The sequence below is a fragment of the Hippocampus guttulatus genome, chromosome 4, assembly GCF_054856545.1.
Source record: "Hippocampus guttulatus isolate MCC_2025c chromosome 4, RoL_Hgut_1.0, whole genome shotgun sequence".
Taxonomy (NCBI): Eukaryota; Metazoa; Chordata; class Actinopteri; order Syngnathiformes; family Syngnathidae; genus Hippocampus; species Hippocampus guttulatus.
Window position 1 is genome coordinate 22199940 of NC_141264.1, and position 18895 is coordinate 22218834.

General features: G+C 41.0%; 2 protein-coding genes across 2 annotated transcripts; one reads left to right on the forward strand and one right to left on the reverse strand.

The window, feature by feature from the left end:
- Window positions 1-3219: 3219 nt before the first annotated feature.
- On the reverse strand, window positions 3220-12384 carry rassf9 (Ras association domain family member 9). Its single transcript, XM_086110305.1, has 2 exons — window positions 12254-12384; window positions 3220-5647 (listed from the first exon to the last, which is right to left on the reverse strand). Exons 1-2 carry the CDS (start codon window positions 12298-12300, stop codon window positions 4480-4482), a joined length of 1215 nt encoding a protein of 404 aa, XP_085966431.1. The 5' UTR covers window positions 12301-12384; the 3' UTR covers window positions 3220-4479.
- Window positions 12385-13791: 1407 nt separating this feature from the next.
- Window positions 13792-18193, forward strand: nts (neurotensin). The gene is made up of 4 exons (XM_086109506.1): window positions 13792-13997; window positions 14868-14920; window positions 17015-17290; window positions 17927-18193. The coding sequence occupies exons 1-4, from the start codon at window positions 13934-13936 to the stop codon at window positions 18071-18073; spliced, it is 540 nt and encodes a 179-aa protein (XP_085965632.1). The 5' UTR covers window positions 13792-13933; the 3' UTR covers window positions 18074-18193.
- The last annotated feature ends 702 nt before the right edge of the window (window positions 18194-18895 follow it).

The following is an 18895-nucleotide window of genomic DNA, read 5'->3' on the forward strand; positions in this document are numbered from 1 at the left end:
ACAAGTCTGCGGCAGGAGGTCAGACATCAATGTTTTCCTTGGTTGAATCAGCATTGTAGCTCCTTGACAAGCGGCGCAATCAGGCACTCGCCACAGCTCCTCGCTCAGCAGCAATTGTTGGAATAGACTTTCATTACTTTCACCCTGCACTGTACTTATTTCGTCCCAGCCCCGCCCCCCGCCCTTTTCCACATACAAAAACATTTGACAAACATAAACAAAGGCATTGTTAATCGACAATGTGGAATTAACTGTGACATTTCCATGATATTGTCGCTAAATGTTAAGCTACTAGTGCCATGTTTGGGAAAGCATTCAGAAGTCAGCAAAAGGCTTCTGCTAATGGGTAACCCCAGAGTGACATATACAGTCTGTGGGAAATGTCGCTGTAATATGCCTTTATGTTAGCGCCCCTGTGTCTGTGCACTACTATCTTCAACCTTTTCTTTAATGACAGGTTGCATGCACCGTTTATGTTCTTATTTTGAAATACAAGAGATGTATCGTACATGTACATTCACTTTATAACTTTAATGTTAAATGATCATGAACTTAATATAATTGTTTAACTGACAAAATAAGCATGCTAGTTAGCTAGTTAGTTCGATAGTTAGCTTTTTAGATAGCTCATGGGTTTCAAAAGGAACAAGGTTAGTTAGCTATGTAGATTTCAAGTTTACAGCAACATTCCATAACCAAAACTCCAGAGAGGCAATAAGCATTAGCATTATTAGCACAGCTAAAATGAACAAGGTTAGCTTGTAAGTTACCTTGTTGTTAATCAATTTATTCGTGTTTTACTGTAGTTAGCTGGTGTATTCACGATTGGGTTTGTTACAAACGATACAAGATTAATTAGCTCAGTACCTATAGTGAGGTAGCTTGGACGTTTTTGACATCACAATCCAAATGGGGCACATACTGTATATCTGAGTCAGTGTAGGCAACTCCTATAGCGCAGGGGACTTCAATCGTGTTGATCGAGGGCTGCTGTCCTGCCTGTTTTCCGTCTCTCCCTGCTGCAACGGATTCGAATGATCACATAATCACCAAGGCCTTCAGAAGCTGGATAACTATCTTGGTCACTGGAATCCGGTGTATTAAGGAGGGCAACCTCTAAAATAGGAAGGACAAATGCCCTCGAGAAACAGGATTGACGATCTCTGCCATAGAGAGCCGCTGTCCCGCCTGATGTCGAAGTTTCCCTCCTTTGCAAACCTGATTCAAATGATCGGTGTCGTTATCAATCTTCTACAGAGCTTGCTGGTGAGCTAATCTTTTGAATCAGGTGTGTTGAGGAGGGAAACCTCTAAAACGGGCAGGACAGGGGCTCTCTATGACCGGAGTTGCCTACCCCTGGTCCGGGTAATGCGACGGATTAAGGACGTATTTTTATTTATTGTTTAAACTTATGGGCATTACAACTTGCTTGTATACAATACGCATTACGTCTAAAGGACCGGAGGTAAGCAGCTTCAAGTCATACAGACATGTTGATTTGTCTGGCCTTGGTGGAGGTCTGCGTAAGTGATACAGCTCTTGTAGCCTGTGGGTGGAGGAAGTATCTGTACGATTTCCTGCCTTTAAAACTGTCAGTGATAGCACACACACTTCTAGGCGTAGTGGTACTGTAGTGCCGTTTTATTGCCTCTTGGGCCGTTTGATGAAATGATTCACGCTTGTTGGATGTGCTGCCAATTATCCGTGAGGCCCTCGAACGTGTTGGACGCGTCTCAGCTTGTGGAGCTTGAACTCAGATGTGACACCACCGCGTAGCTGGCGTCATAATTGGACCTCTTTATGCTGCGGACCCTGTACCACACAAGACAAGCGGTGGCGGCAGAGCACGAACATCAGATTAATATGTGAATGGAAATCATGTTTTAGAAAAAGAGACACAGCTATCTGGGTAAATCTTCAGCTAGTTATTTAGTACCCTGTTTACAACATTTTCACTCCTATAATGTTCATTTCAAAGCCCCAATTTCACGTAAATGATTTTCCATTTGCTAAATTTTTCTTACAACAAACACCTTTATAATGTCAACTTCATTCGGACGACCAGATTTTTACCACTAAATAGTGAAATAAATAGAAGCAAGGCCTTCGTTACAACGAACAGTGAGAAGCTAACTGCTACCGCCACCATGCTTATGAACAAAATGTACAGCACGGGATTCCCCCGTTGCTTAGCGACACTACTGCTCCGCTCCTATATTGTACTTCCATAGGCACGATGCGGCGAGCACATGGTCTGAAAACGAGATTTGCAGTTAGGCAGGTACCATGCGAGGGAGTGGGGCATCACGCATTACTAATAGTATTTGACAAAGTTTACGTGACTTGATAGGCTATTATCTGTGCTTAGCCCAAATGAAGAAACGAAGCACACATTATCATGCATGTTTGTCATACAAACTGTATCAAGGTAGGAAGCAAACTTTATTTATTGATTTGTTTAGCGATGAATTTGTATTACCTACAAAACCAATGCTTTGGTGTTTTTAACTCGTTACCATCATGCTAACGTGAGGGTGCTAACCTGATGCCAAGGGACTATGTTCATGGGTCAAAATAAAATCAGGCGCCAGTTGTCTTTCAAGCTCTCACTCGTGACCTGATTGTGGAGGAAGCGGTAGTGGAGTGGGTAGTCAAGGATGGAGGGGGTGTTAAAGTGATTTTTTGGGGGGCGTGAAATCGAAACCCTCCCCTCCAGCATGTCTGTCTCAAGTACAAGTTGTTTTTTTATTTGTCGCCCTGGAGACCATTTCCTATGATTATATGTAACACCCTATATATAAGCCTCTTTCACACAGGGATCACCCAAAAAGAAGCAAACCCTTTTATACAAGACCTAGCCAAAGGTGGGATGTGATCCATGTTACGTTGGATCTAGCAAAGGGAGGTTATTGACACATTTGGACAGCAACACAGCAGTCTGCAAACAGATCATTAATTACATGGTGTCATTGTCTGGTGTGACATCTTTTACACTTCCTATTTAACCCAACAATCCGTAGATACAGCCTGATTTTCTTTCTGGCTTTGGAGTTAGTATTAGAGTCATAACGGAAGCATGATGGCTTTTTTTTTTTGGAAGAGCTTAGTGGAAAGCTGGGATGAAGGGGCTCAGATTCCCGGTAAATATCCTCTGCATCCTTATTTTTTCCCACCGTGCTCTTTTTGGAAAATGAACAGAAATTTGCAATTTACACCAAATTCAACTTGTGTCACCTTTTCATTGGTTTATTAAAGTTTGAATGCACATTTCAACTTCATTGTGTAGATTAAAGTTGTGTGATGAATAAATATACTGTATAGTCTTTGTACAACTGTAATACGTATTAAAAACTAGAGATTTATAATGGATACAAAACACTGTAGATAAAAACAACAGACATATACTTTATATGTACAATTGTGTCAATATTGAACTTATATAAAACTCATATTTATATAAAGATATACAGTATCGCCTTAGTGAGTTTTAATATAAAACACTGTTAAAGAACATTAATAAGTGCCATATGGCTTTTCAAGAAAATTCTAAAACTACTTTGTGTAGTTGTTCAGTCAGTTCAAACCATTCCGGACGTCTTCAAAGGCAACTTCTAGAAGATTGTTGTAAAACAAGGAAGTAAGCCGGATTTGGATGAGGCTGAAGTAACTGCAGGTCGGATTGTGGTGCTCTTTGCGCTCAACAGGCAACCAGTCCAGGGTGTCCCTGGTAGGCTCCAGCTCACACGCTACCCTAATGAGAACAAGTGGTACAGAAAACTGCAGACAGGATTTTGGATAGAAAGTACTCTGTCATTGACTGGCATTCAATGTCGGCTTGTCCGATCATAGAGAACGTAAGCCGGATGTAAACCCGTCTCTGGCTTGTCCAGCTCAACTGTGATCCTGAACAGGATAAATGGGGCAGTAGTCAGATAGTGTAGTGTTTCTATCACTGAACTTTTTTTCTTCGTCTCCCTCTGCATCCCGTCATTGGTGGCAATCGAGCCAACATGGGCTACAGTCCAGCTCACCTGTGAATCAAAACTGGATAAACGGTAGCAAAAGGGTTGATGGATGGATTGTCTTTAGATATGTATTTTAGACCTCGGTTACTATTGGCCAAGACATCTTCATATATTCATGTCCAGTGATATAGAGACTTTCTTGAGAGGTTTGGTTTTTGTCCGGTGTCAGAAACATCCTTAAGATCGAGGATGGACATATTCAGATGTCCATGTCCAGACATTTTCAGATGTACTGTATGTATCCGAACACCCTTCAGAAGTCCATGTCCAAAAATCCTTAACACATCCATGTCCTGACATCTTAAATCCTTGGCCTGACATCCTTTAGAAATCTCTGTCCAGACATCTTTGAATATCTGTGACCAGTGGTGGAAACATCCTTTAGACATCTGTGTCCAGAATTTTTTTGGCGTTGGTCTCCAGACATTTTTAGATGCACGCGTGCCGACATCCTTTAGACGTCCGTGTCCAGCGGTGGAGGGAAGTCCAGGCCGGGTGACAGTGAGTCCTGGCTGTGTGTGGAGCTGATGCCGGTGTCTGAGTCCGTGTCCGTCATATCCATGGGGAATGAGACATGTTTGACCACAGCGGCCTCATTTGTCACCGTTGCATTTCCACCACAGATCTCCTGGGCATCGTCGCTCATTTGCAGCGAACGAAGCTCGGTGGCCAACTGCCAGCACTCCTGATCTCTGGAGAGCCAGGCGGCCTCAGAGAAGCGGATTTTCTTGTCTACCTCGGCCGCCTGGCTGTGGAGGGATACGCCGGCCAGGTAGCTACGCCTCACCTCAGCTTGGATCCTTTCCAGCTCGGCCAGGAGCGACTCATCGGCCTCAGACGGTGTCCAGGGAGTGACTGATGCTCCTTCCTGCTCGGGAATCGCTGCCATCCTCTGCTCGGCGTCTATGTCGCAACAGAGCTGCGCTATGAGCGCTTGCTGCTTATGGATCTGAAGCTCCACCTGCTGGACATTTTCACTGACTTGTAGTAACGTATCAAGCTCCTCCGAGTTCAAGCCGCAAGCTTCCAACTTGTCATGTTGGTCTTCCTGTCCTTGAAGCTGCTGTATCTCCACTTCTAGATCTTCCATCCGCTTGATCTGCTCTTGAATGGTTTGGTCCTGGTTGAGGATGAGCTGCACCATGCGATCGATTTCCTCAGTACCGGCGGATGTTTTGCTCTCCTTGTGGAGTTTCTCTAGCTTCCGGAAGGCCTTCCTCACTACACGTTTCTGCTTCTCCACAGGAAGAGCCTGAGGGTTCCTGGTGTATCGGCTCCGGTTCTTTGTAGGCTTCATAGCCCGCTGAGACACAACTTCGCTGCTTTGGACGAGGACAAACTGGATGAACGGTCTCTGGTCCCCCCAGGCATACCACAGCCTCAGGATCCTGCTGAGGGGTGGCAACACCCTCTCGAAACCTTTGTAACGCTCCACCAGACTGAAGTCATTTGGCTCTCCGCGCAGGAGTTGCTTGCTCTCCGGAGCCGATCTGTGATCTTCCAGCAATGCCTCAATCATGTCAGCACAGGTAGTGTGCTTGGTCACACCGCAGACTACCTTCTCCTCATTGCACACTGTCACCTGGATTTCCTTCCCAGCGATGGGCTCGCTGTCTTTTGTCCTGGAGAAGACAGGAACAGGAACATGAATGTCATAAGTATTTACATTCCCGTGTTATACTCTAGCAAGGAGGTTGTCCTGCACTGTTGTTAGATTAACCCGATCTCAGCGAAACTTGATTATTTTCACAAATAAGTTATCGTAGATGTATTTGAAGAAAAAGGGTCACATCAAAGCGGTATTCTGTTTGTAGTTTGGATTTTAAATACACGTATCTTTTGTGACACTGGTCCCTGGAACTTCATACATGTACGTGACAGACCCTTTGGACTAACTTCCGGCAGCATTTGGCTAGCCAAGACATTCACTGACTATTTTAAGCATTTTGCAGTTCGCTGAGAGACGACGTTCCTTCGTAGGGTCTCATTATTGTCCCATTAGCCAATTACTCGTCCTCTATTGCTATTTAACCCCTCATTACCTTTTCATTTGGACAGCAACAACCCAGCGTAATCCTTTTTTTTCCAAATACATATATGTCCATGTATGTGGCTAATAGGCCAGAGCTAATGTAGCGTTGCTAATACACATTACTTTAAATGGAACAGACGTCCAAGTTGCGGGAGCAGGTAATCGAATAAAGTCATGGCATTTCCAGACGTTCCGATTGGATTTGCGTGCCGTGTTTGGTGGCCGCATGACAGGCGAAATGTTTGCGTCATCGCAGTTAATGTCATAGCTATGTAATTTAATCACATTTTATTATTTTAGTGAAATCCACTAACGACCGGAGCAGCGCTTATGGCAGGGTGGCTTTTATAGCCAGTGTGAAAGGGGCCATTTATGCACAGATGACAGAAAATCTTTACAACAGAGCCTGAACAAGACTCAACGAAGTGAGTGTCAAGGTCTTAAAACTTCACAGCGCATAGATTCCCCCCCCCCAAAAGCATGTCTTGCAATGTTTTTTTCTGAAAATATGCTATTTTTTCCCGCCAAATACACCACCTTTTCTCGGAAAAAACGAATTTTGTTGAAAGTAAAACATGTATTTTTATCATTCAAACTTTATTTGTATGGCACTTTTCACATTTAAAAATGCAATGTCCCCACAAGCATGCATATGTTCACACACAAACACACACATGCATTCACATACATATACACACGCGCACACACACACACACACACACATACAAACAAACGCATTCAATGATAAAAAAGACAAAGCACACCTACAATTTTCTACCTGTTAAATGTAAAAAAAAAATCAGCCCAAATTTTGTATTTCTATATTTAGGTTTTTTTATTTTTTTACAAAAGCACGTACAATTCGTTTTTCTCAAACATACTTTTGTGGGAAAATATCTTTTTCTTGAAAATATGTGACACATTCATGAAAATATAGCACCCGAAAAATTTAATGTTCTTGATAATAAACCACTTTTGTCTCAAGAATATTTGACCTTTATTTTTAAAATGTACTTTTTTTCCTTGTATTACAGCACTATATAAAAAATTATTTCCTTTTCCTCACAAAAGATTTTTTTTCCCGCAAATATATATTTTCTTTCTAAAAACTGTATACAGCTTTTTTTTCTTTAAAACAAAAGCATTTTTTGTGTGTTTTTGTTCCTTTTTTGTTTGTTATCGAGACACACCTCCCTTTTAGGTCCATCGCATCAACAAAACGCAATCCCGTACATCAAGTGAAACAAGAAAGCACTGCATCTTCTCTTTATTTGGGTAAGATTACGACTTTTATCTCAGAGTGTAATTATGTTGTTTCCTTTCCCGCGAGGGCCCCAAATAGTTGAAGACTCTTGGAGGTCAAAGTTGCGCTTGCTTGCTGAATTTGGATCATTTGTTTGTCGAATACGTCACTCAACTATTTGCTCAGAGGGTCCACGTAACCATTAACTCCCATTGTTGCATGCCTGCCACATTCCCGACAACTTGTTCACCGCTTCCACTCAAAACACACGCTACACTTTGCGTTCACATCCACATGTGAGGTGAAAGAAAATTATGTGTTTTTTAAAATATTTTTTAATCGATAATGAGCTGACAATTTTGAGAGAAAAGGTTTTCTGTAGGGGAAAAAAATACTTGATATATTTCAGAAAAAAAGCATCTTTGTAGATTTTTCCAGAATTTGTTTTTATACTATTGCAAAAAACAATGTAAAAAATTTTAATTAGCTTTTATATTTTCATGAAAACGAAATTCTTGACGGGTCAAAGGGTTTTCTACAAATTGTTTTTATACCTATGACAAACTAAACAAAGACAAAAAGAACTTTTTCTGAGAATCTGTTTTGGGGATAGAATAAAAAAAAAAATTTTCTCAGTGCCAAAAAACTAAAGTTTTTTTAGTCATATTTTGAGCAAGTGATTTTTCTCCAATGTGTTTTTATATTTTCAAGAAAAAATACATTTGCAAGAAAGTCAGATGATAATATATTTTTTAAATTTAAAAAAATACATTACATCTACACATTCAAGAAAAAGTCAAGCAAAGCATTATTTTTGACAAAAAAAGTATTTTCAATATTTTTTTATTTTTTGAGAAAAAAAGATTTCTCATAATGTAGTGTTTTATACTTTATTTACCTTTTTAAATAGAAAAGGTTTAGTTTAAAAACTGCATATTTTTGTGAAAAACGCTAATTGTAATGTTTAAAAAATGCATATGATTCAGAACAATGTCGTATAATCTTTTCCCACGCATTCAAAAAATTTCCACTCAAGGCAAATTTCATATGCTTTTGAGAAACAAAGTCACATATTTAAGGAAAACCAAAAAGTCAGCAACATTCTTCTTTTGTGAAGGCAGAATTCAGCTTGTACTTAATGTCTTTCCAGTACATAGTTCAGGTGTTCCTAATGTTGTGCTGTAAGTTCATCCAGAAAGTCATCAATCACGTCAAAACATATCAAAGTTATTATTATGAACGAATATTGCGGACACACTGGTGGATAGACACATTCAGGGCAGAAAGAGGGTATAGCCCGCGCATTCTTATGTGTGTGTCGGGAAGCACCTGCATTTATCCTCGGCCACAATCACCATTTCCTGTGCCAGATGGGAAGTACGAGAATGGCCCTTGCCTCTTGATTTTCCACTGAAATCTGCTCAGTGTGTGAGCATGAACAGCAGCCGCAATCTGGCGAAGCTCGTGGCAAACGCATTGGATTGATATACCGTATCGGTCAAAAGTTTGGAGAACATTTTCAGAATCAAAACACGTGAAGAGGTCGAGAAATTCAAGCTAGCAACTCTTGCTAATGCACTTCTGTGAATTGAAAGTCATTTCAGGACTTATAAAGCATACTCTGTTTTGATGAACATGGTTTAGCCTACTGAACTCAGTGCCGCTACATTAAAAATGACATTTTGCCAAACTGGTCATGTGGTGTCGGTGCGCAGTACCAGTATCCCCCTATTCCACCATGATACCATTCACACAGAACCCAGCAAAGGTGAGCTATTTCCGAAAATGTGCGTGCTTTAACACATCGACACGGCATCACCAGCATCTTCAGAGTGATCTATAATAGAGTTGTTACCGTATTTTCTGCACTATAAGGTGCTTCGGAGTATAAGGCACACCTTCGATGAATGGCCTATTTTAAAACTGTTTTCATATATCGGGCGCACCGTGTTATAAGGTACATAGAATAGAAACTACAATAGTGGCTGCTGTTGCATTATGCACCCACTAGATGGAGCTATGCTAAAGGGAATACAATACAATACAGCTTTATACGCCTGTAACAGTAAGCGCTTTACAGAACATTTAAAATACTGCGCCCAAGAAATCTAAATATTGATCCATATAGAAGGCGCATCGCATTATAAGGCACACCTTCAATGAATGACCTGTTTTAAAACTGCTTTCAGATATAGGGGGCACCGCATTATGAGGCGCATGGAGTAGAAGCTACAATAGTGGCTGCGATTGCGTTATGCATCCACTAGATGGTGCTATGCTGAAGACAATACAAGATAATACAGCTTTATGCAGCGCTTTACAGAACATTTAAAATACTGCGTCCAAGAAATCAAAATACTGATCCATGTAGAAGGCGCATCGCATTTTAAGGAGCACTGTCAGGTTTGGAGAAAATTGAATGCTTTTAGGTGTGCCTTATAGTGCAGAAAATAGGGTAATTGCTTTTAAAAACTATACTACATGAGAGGTGAGTGCCGGGAGTTAAACTTGAGGCCCCCGTCCCAGCTTTTGACTATTTCTTTTCACACAGAAGGCATGTCACCTGTTATGCCACGTATATACAGTCTCCAAAGCTGGGAAATTTGACAAGCAGTGGTAAAGAGGTTGAAGGGACTTTGATGTTTTGAGGAAAAAGGCGGGTAAACATTCACTCAGCATAGCGGAAAAGAAAAACCCGGGCGGCGCTTCCTGTCGGTGGCCTTATCTGGGCGGGGAATGAGGGAAATAACATCATCTTTATCTGCGGGATGAGTCGCACTTGTGATCTGTGAATAGAGACACAACACTCCGCTTCCCCTCCTTATCTCACAACAACAATCTTGACACCACCTTCGCACACGTTCCCGAGGCACTTTGGGTTCGAAATGGACAGCAGCATCAGGGGGCTGCCGCCAATTTTTATTTATTTCTTTTTTTGTCAAACACGCAATTAAGATATAGGTGAGAATGTTTTTTTATCCCACAGCCCCAACTTTTTTGTGTGAAAATGTGTGTCTGTGGGGGGTTCGCAACCCCCCCCCCCCAAGTTTTTTAAAGAAAAAAAAATAGAAAATTAAACCTTGCTTTGAACATACTTTTTTTGTCAGTAACATGACTTTTCTCATTCAAGAATATAAAAGATAGTTCTCAAAAATATACCAATTTTGCTCAAAAGTGTCAACCTTTTTACTTAATGTATAGCTTTTCCTCAAAGCATGCAACAAAATCAATTTTGAAATAATTTTTTTCAACTTTTTTCTGAAAATGTTTTCTTTTTCAAAAACAAAACAACATTTTTTACTTTTAAAATATTGGCACAGTGCAAATGGTCAATCACATTGACTGCATTACGAATGCTGTATTCATCCTGAAAATGCAAGAAGTTTTCAAAACTTTATATTAGTTTTATGATACAGCGTACACATACTTAGCATCGACCATAATGCAGATTATTATTTCTATAACAACACATTGGCTACATCTTGGCTTGTCCACGAACGATGGCAAATAAATGCAGTGTAGGACCCGTCTTGAGTTCCAAGCGAGTTGATTTTATTAATTTATTTGGCTAAAATCCACACTTTTTTTCTCTTCCTACGTTTGACAGCAAGGAGAGTACCTTTCAATTAAATCCAACTCAAAGCCAGCTGAGGCTTTAGCCGCTGCCCTCATCTCGTCAAGAATGGCGTTGGCTCACTCCAGACCACTCAAAGCAAGCTTTTGGCTGCATTTTCTGGGGGCGGCATGCTGATTTCACACGTTTTTTTTTTTCTTCAAAGAAGCGTCAGGAAAAAAATATATACATGAAAAAAAACCCGAGAGTGAGCCACTCAACCAAATTGCCGCTGCGGATTCAAGAAGTGGTGAAGAGAGTGTTGGCTATCAAGATGCAAAAAAGGAAGAAAAATAGGGCACGTACATATTTCGCAGGCAATTGCAAAACAGAGGCGCACAACTGAACATCTGTTCAAACAGGGCATGAATGTAAATATCACTGGGGAAACCATATGTGACAATAGCATTCATTAAATATGAAACACGGGCACCAATTCATCCAACCAAACATTAGTCGTAACAGTCATTCGAAATGAAAACAAAATGTAAACATAAAATGCTTCGTAGTTTTCCATTTTTTTTTCCAAATCATCTTTTCTTATTGAAATGAATGTGAATTGACTTGGCACCCCAAAAAGGACCAAACATTTTTGGAATGTGTTTTCTGTCACATTTTTTATTTTATTTTATTCAAGTCACTGGGCATTGTGCTGCTCCTTTTTGGGGTGTGCCCTTTGGCCACCTGGCTACAGACAGTCGGATTTATATGAGGGCTGTATTATTAGTTGTTCTTCACAGAGGATGCAGAATATATGACTTTGAGTATTGTCGTATTAACAGTCTCCGTGTGTTGCACCACCATTTGGGTTCAAATATCCAATGGGAAACCGCGACACCGATGCTGTTCGTTACCACTTCTTTAGTGTTTTCCATTATGCATTAAGCCAGCAGTCTTGATGGCAAAGTACCTATCAATCTATCTCCATACATATATATAATACATATATAATGTACATATTTAGTAACATTTGGGCTGGATCAAGTCATTCATTTTGGGGCTAAAGTAATAGCAAATAATATATTCAATCTATTCGATTATTAAAATTAACACAAGGAGGTACAGTACTAGTCATAAAGAAGTTAGATGATATGTCAAGATGACTTTTGCCTTGTTTTCTTTCAAATAGTGACCAAAAGCCCTTTCTACAACCCACTTCGTATCACTTTCAAATAACAGCTTTGCCAATTTTAACACTTTAAAACACTTTACATGCCTGACCTGGTTTCCACTTGCACGGAAACTCCCACCCAAAAGCCCCCCCCCCCTCCCCCCACCTCACATCGACAATGTAACGTGAAGCCCCCCCTGGAGGGGCTCACATGGTGGTTTTAAATTACCTGTTTTTAAGACGAGCTTTCAAGAAGTTCTTCCCGAATGGAGCCATTGCAGTCGGTCCGAACTCCTCACAAACAGAACGACACACACTTTGTTGCGCTAAACTCCCAAAAAAGTTCCTTGTTGTCCCGGCAGGAACTCAAAAGGAGGAGGAGGAGAGGAAAGAGGAGGAGGAGGAGGAGGAGGAGGAGGGAGGCAACAGTGGGGTGGTATACTGACGCAACACTGCCTCCATGTCTCTACGCGGCCAACAGAGGTACTGCAACACACTTGTCCGTGCACCTGCCGAAGAAATGACACGTGCTTCTTAAGCATTATGGACGGTTTGCGCCAAGTTTGACAGAAATACAGAAGAATGCCCTAAATATAATTCTGTCATCCAAAACTTGATATAGTTTCCTCAAGTGAACCAAAATGCTCTCCGCTAAAAAATGAAAATGTTAAAATATTTTTATTCTTTTGTCCAGGTTCGACAAAGTTCATGGACACTTTTAAGCCGTTCTAGACTAAACATGGTCTCGTAAGAAACCTGGAAAACTGTAAACATTTTCATGCTCTAAAAGTGCGTCTTTTTCATGGGACAGTGGTGACAGTGCCCCAGAGGGAGCCAAAAACAGCTGTGTGGCCACCACATTGGGCCACGTTTCAATCATGTTTAGTTTTATTTTGAAATTTCATGAGGAATCTCGAAACACTAAGAGTCAATGTCATGTATGTGCATTATTTATGGGGCAGTGGGCACAGTGTTCACTGTGAACGTTCGAACAGTCGTGCAAACTGGTCTGTATCCACCACATTTTCCCGGGTTCATGAAGAAACGGGCCCTTGTTGGTTTTTGAAGCGCCAAGACCCAATTCATGTCCACCTGTGTATATACTCGATACTTTTATTCAACAGTGTGGAAAGTGTTCACTCGAGAGTTTGAAACAGTTCCACGAACTGCCTGCGTAACCACCTCTTCTCTGAAGATTCATGGGGGAAATCTCGAAAGACAAAAAGAGTCCAAGTCATAAGTCTATAATGTGGATTGTTTCCCATCGGACAGTGAGGTCATTATTCGTAGAGGGGGTGTTAAATATGAGTGTTTTTTGTTAATGTGTGGCCTGTGATTGGCTGACGGCTGGTCCAGGGTGTGCGTCGCCTCTTGCCTGAAGTCAGCCAGCACACCCGTGACTGTCTTGGGGATAAGCGTGAAAGAAAATGGAGGAATGTATATTCAGGTGTGAATGAATCATCAGCCGGCTGCAGTGATGCTTGGTCGAGGAGTAAAATTAGCTTTGGTCTCAAGACAGGACCCCCCCCCCCCCCCGCCCCCCTCTCCCCAACCAACGACCCCATCCCATCATCACCCCGCAGACCACATTTGATGTCAAATAATAAAATGACACTCATCAACAAATCCATGACGGCAGGATGACGTGTGATGAGTATGAAGACATGACGGTGGTGAGTGGAGGAGAAGGTGGGGGGGGGGGGTCTGGAAAGGGGGGGGACTTGTATATAGCTGAGGCTCACATGCAAGCGTTCCTCATCAGCAGCAGCAGGACTAGCGGGGAAATCTCAAAAGTTTTACATCGATGGACTAAAAGACTCCCTCTTGTCGGGGCCACATCCGGGACTTTTTCTTTAGATTTTTCACTCATTGCTATTTTTTGCTTTGTTTGTTTGTTAAAACGGTCGAGATGCAGGCTCACTTGGCTTGTGTGCTACTGCTGCTGTGTTTCACCTGCAGTGGGCTCTGTGCAGGTAAGATGCCCCCCAGAGAGTAAAAAGCTCTCTTTGGATTGACACTCGCTTACGAGGGGAGCTGTTTTATTACACACACACACACACACACACACTGAGCGCCGTATCTAATATTCAGCCGTGAACTGAATAAAGTCTGAGTGAGAATCACTTGAAAGGAGGCATGTTTTTTTTTTTTTGGGGGGGGACATTAGTTAGTGTGTTAGTGTACCTAATGAGCCAGTGAGCGTGCATCATACACTTGTTGCAGTAGAATACCAAAATTAAGATCACTAATGAGTGAACTAATTTTATATGTGTGTGTGTGTGTGTTTTCTATTCATTTTCATTGGCTCAAACATTAGGTACATCAGAGCTATCGAACACTGTCACGTAAAATTTTTTTTTTTTTACATTTTTATGTATAACGTGGAGATAAGCTCTTAAGTACAGTCATTGTAAATTGTTGTTGCCTTGGAAGTTGTTTTTTAATATGTATTTAAAAACAGTCATCATAATCACTCTGTAGAAACATTGTTCAACCAGTAACTCGCTGACGTTTTAAAAAAATGTTATCTGTAACTCGATTTTATGTTTGTAATTCTACTTGCACCGTCACCGCCAATCACCATCATCATCGTCATCATACTCAGGCAAAGTGGATACATTTGATATTATTCGAACATCACAATTTTTAGGAGTATGATAATTCTGATTATTTTTCGATGATGAATTATGATAATTATAATAATTGTAATTGTGATTAAAAAATTGCCTCTCTGAAATATAGTTTTAAAGCTGATGTGTTTTTAAAAAAAAATAATTTATTATTATTATTTTTTGTACCATAACTACTTATGATAACACTAATAACAGGTTATTCCTCTTCAGACATGGAGCAGGATCTTGGAGAACAACTGCTCAGCAGCCTGCTTGCTTCCAAGGTAAGACAAGACTCCACAAAAAGTTCTCACAGTATCAGCAGCACTCCTCTCCACGATATATTCAATATAATGTACAAATGGAGCAACACTGACCTCCGCTGGCCATGCTGGGGCACTGACCCCTCTGCCCCATGATCTTTTGCTACACAAAAACGGTCCTCCTTTTTTTTCCCCCAAAGCGTCCATTTTAAGCTTAGTTTAACCATTTCCAGGCGTCATTCAAAGACAAATGCATCCTAGGAATGTTGATTGCTTCATATACACAAATCAGGTGGAGCTGCTAAATTGCAGTTTTTGTCATGCGTGGGCTGATCATTGCAGCAAAATTTGATGACTGACATTGGTTCAGCAGGGCGCCATAGACTTTGTGGACAATTCAGCCCCTGATGCCAGTTTCACTGAGCAAAATAAAATTTGGTTGGCGTCTCTGTCACGAGTAGACCCACAAAAATAGCCGCAAAAAGCCATGTCCAGAAAGGCATTATAAGTCTGCCATTTTCTTTAGACGTGGAGATTTTAGAAGGTAATGTTCAAGGACCCTTTCAAGGATAAACTGACTGTACAGGCTTGGTTGTAAAATGTTATTTTAATTCGGCACTTGTTGTCATTTTCATGAGAAACATGAAATTTGCTTGGTATGTTTTTTTTATAAGTAAAGTAAGTCTAGTATTTTGGTTTAAAGGGGCCATTTTACGAGTACCGTAATTTGCCGGGGATATTTTAACAGGGTATCTGTCGAGTCTTAAAATGTCGAAGAAAAGAAGTCTTAAATCCAACAATTTGAATTTGAGGTCTTAAAATGTCATCTTAGATCTTAAATAAGAGTTTGGCGGTTCTTAAAAAAACAAACGACTGACATAACTTTCAAACTCGATTTGAAATGTTTTGTTTTTTGAGGAAGCTACAACATAACGATAAAGCGGCGCTGTGGAACTGTAAGCGACCCGTGCTGCCCGGTTATAAGTTATTGAACGCCACCAGCCATTGCTGTGCGTGGGCAGTGATGTATTTAGAGCTTAGTTAGCAGCTACGAAATCTTACAAGTTTACCTTTTAAAAAAAAAAAAATTAATTACAATGTAGGTTACGTTTGTTTTGTTTTTTAATTCCAATGTGAAAGCTGTGATTCCATTCTGGACCTCCAATTTTCCCTTCAAGTCTTTTGTACTTTTTTTCTGTATCGATGGGAAATGGTCTTAAATTGTATTCATGATGGTCTTAGCAATGTATTAAAACGTTTTAAATTTGGCCTGTTGAAACCCGCAGAGGCCCTGTTTCACGATGGACTCACTATACAGTTATGGTTCGGTGTTTGGTGGAAAATTCTGCTTTCAAACTTTCACTTCACAACAAGAAATTTGGTCGTCATGTTTTTCTTCCGAAGACCCACAAAAGCAAATCCAAATGATTTTGTTTTGAAACAGCCATTTTAGGCTCAATTTGGCCCTTTTCACGCGTCCTTCAAAAGCCAATCCAATGACTCAGACCTGCCGTTTCAAGGTAGCATCACACAAAGCAAAGTACACTTTTTTTCAAGCTAATAGATGGATGCATAATTTTTAATTTTTTTTACGAGGGTGGCTAAATTATTGAATAAATATTACAGGAAGCTTTATGATGTAAATCCTCAATAGGCCATAATGAAAGAACAGAGTGTGTGGCCAATACTTTTGCCCACTCTGCTTCGATGACACTATTGGATTGGATTGGATAAACTTTATTGTCAAATGTACTGTATGTGTATTGTAACAGCTATGAACTCCAAATACTTTTTTTCTGTGGTTGTCATCACAATTTTGATGGTTGCCATCACTTCTCTTGTGCCCCGCCCGAAAAGTCAAATAAATATAAAAAAAAAAGAAAAGAAAACGATTTTGTATCACCTTTCATCCATTTTCAACACTGCTTAGCCTGAAAAGGGTTGCAGTTGACTTTGAGCGGAAGGCAGACTACATCCTGAATTGGTCGCCAGTCAGTCACAGGGCACATAGAGAAACAAAAGACCATTCAAACCCACATCCACACCATCACAGACTGGAAACCAATTCGAATGATGAGCTCAATCGTTACTTGCTGATCCTCCTGTCTGAGACAGCTGAAACAGGCGAGCAAGCAGAGCGCCCCCTACTGGCGCTTAACGCTGGACAACCTGTGCCGGCTGGCTGACGGCCTGCGGCTCATAGAGGAGGGGGCGGAGGAGGCGGCGTGGTGGAGGAGGAGTGGCGAGGAGGCTGGAGAGGAGGTGGAGGAGGAGGAGGAAGAGGAGGGGGAACAGCAGATGAGGATGAGGGAGTGGAGCAACAAGAGTCTGGAGGAACTCTATAGCGTGCGGCACATTTGCAGAGCGCTGCTGCACAGTAGCCAGGGCAGGGTGAGTTTACAAGCACGCACACACGCACTCACTCACTGTACATGCACACAAATTGCACAAATATAAATACACACATACTGTATCTGCCCATATGTTCACACATTAAACCTGTAAATAGTGTTGACACACACACCTGCCTCAACATCAAAATGACAACCGGCTTTGAAGTTGTTGTGAAAAGTATTTGAATTGAATAGTAGTATTCTTTGTTTTGTTTTTTTAAACAATGGCAGTCTTTCTTGATTTCACTTCACATAAATATGCACAATTATTGTCTCATGGGGTTCCACATGGTTCATTTGCAGGGCCCTTGCTTTTTTCTCTTTGCATATGTTGCAAAACAATGGCAGTCTTTCTTGATTTCACTTCTCACAAGGGCAAATATATATATATATATATATGTACACACGTGCATACAGAGAGAGAGAGAGAGACTTTAGACTCCACTTACCATACTGTACGTTTTTCAAATAAGACTTGTTTGACTTTAACCATCTATCCAGCAAGTAGGAATTACTCTGAAACACATTCCCAATGTCACCGCTTGTAAATCAAGCTACGACTGTATTCTGGAAAAACCTTGACTTAAAAAAATGAATATCGAACACCCCTAATGGTGCACCTTTCTCTCAACAGCTACGCTACGACTCCATGGAGTACGCAGCGGAAAATGGCGGCGGTGCGCAGCTGAAGCGCAAGTCGCCATACATCCTCAAGAGGCAAGCCACTCACGCAGCCAAGTCTCGGAGGCCGTACATTTTGAAGCGGAGTGAAATTTACTGACCGGTCGCTACCCTTGTTCCTCTTGACGCCACCCAGCTCCTTTAACCGCCACCCTGCATCCGACTTTTTCCTACTCTGCCGCACTTCTTGCCGAAATAAAAAGTCGAGCATCACATTGAATGAGAAGCTATATTTCTTTACTGACACTTTATTTTGGTTTGTTTGTGTACATCATTAAAGAATCACGATACAAAAGAAGAGTCTAATTTACTTCGATGGTCCGCAAGTAGGGTGGCCCTCAAGGCCCAAAAAAAACCATTGAAGTTTTCTTCAATTTGGAGTCAGCATAAGAATGATTGAGGAGGCCAATTATGTGAGCATCATTTTTTTCTCAAGTCCATTTTTTTTCCCTAAAAAATATTTTTTTTGTTTCTAATTTGCAGCAACACAAAAATGTTCTTTTTCATGACATTATGACTCTCATTCCATATGCCATTTTAAAAAAAGATACTATTGTTTCACAGTTAAATGACAGATTCAAATGTTAAAAACAACAATCACCAATGTTATGCCAAATGGAGTTTTGCTGCGACCAGTGCAGACAACCAGGGTGAATAACATGTTAATAACACAGGTATAGTAAAAAAAAATGCTTGCAGTAAAATGTTTATATTTGGGGGGGGGCATCTTTTAATTTTTTTTACTCCCTAATTTATTCAGGCAACATTTCATTTTTTTCATCCATCCATCCATTTTCCGAACCGCTTGATCCTCACTAGGGTCGCGGGGGGTGCTGGAGCCTATCCCAGCTGTCTACGGGCAGTAGGCGGGGGACACCCTGAATCGTTCGCCAGCCAATCGCAGGGCACACAGAGACGAACA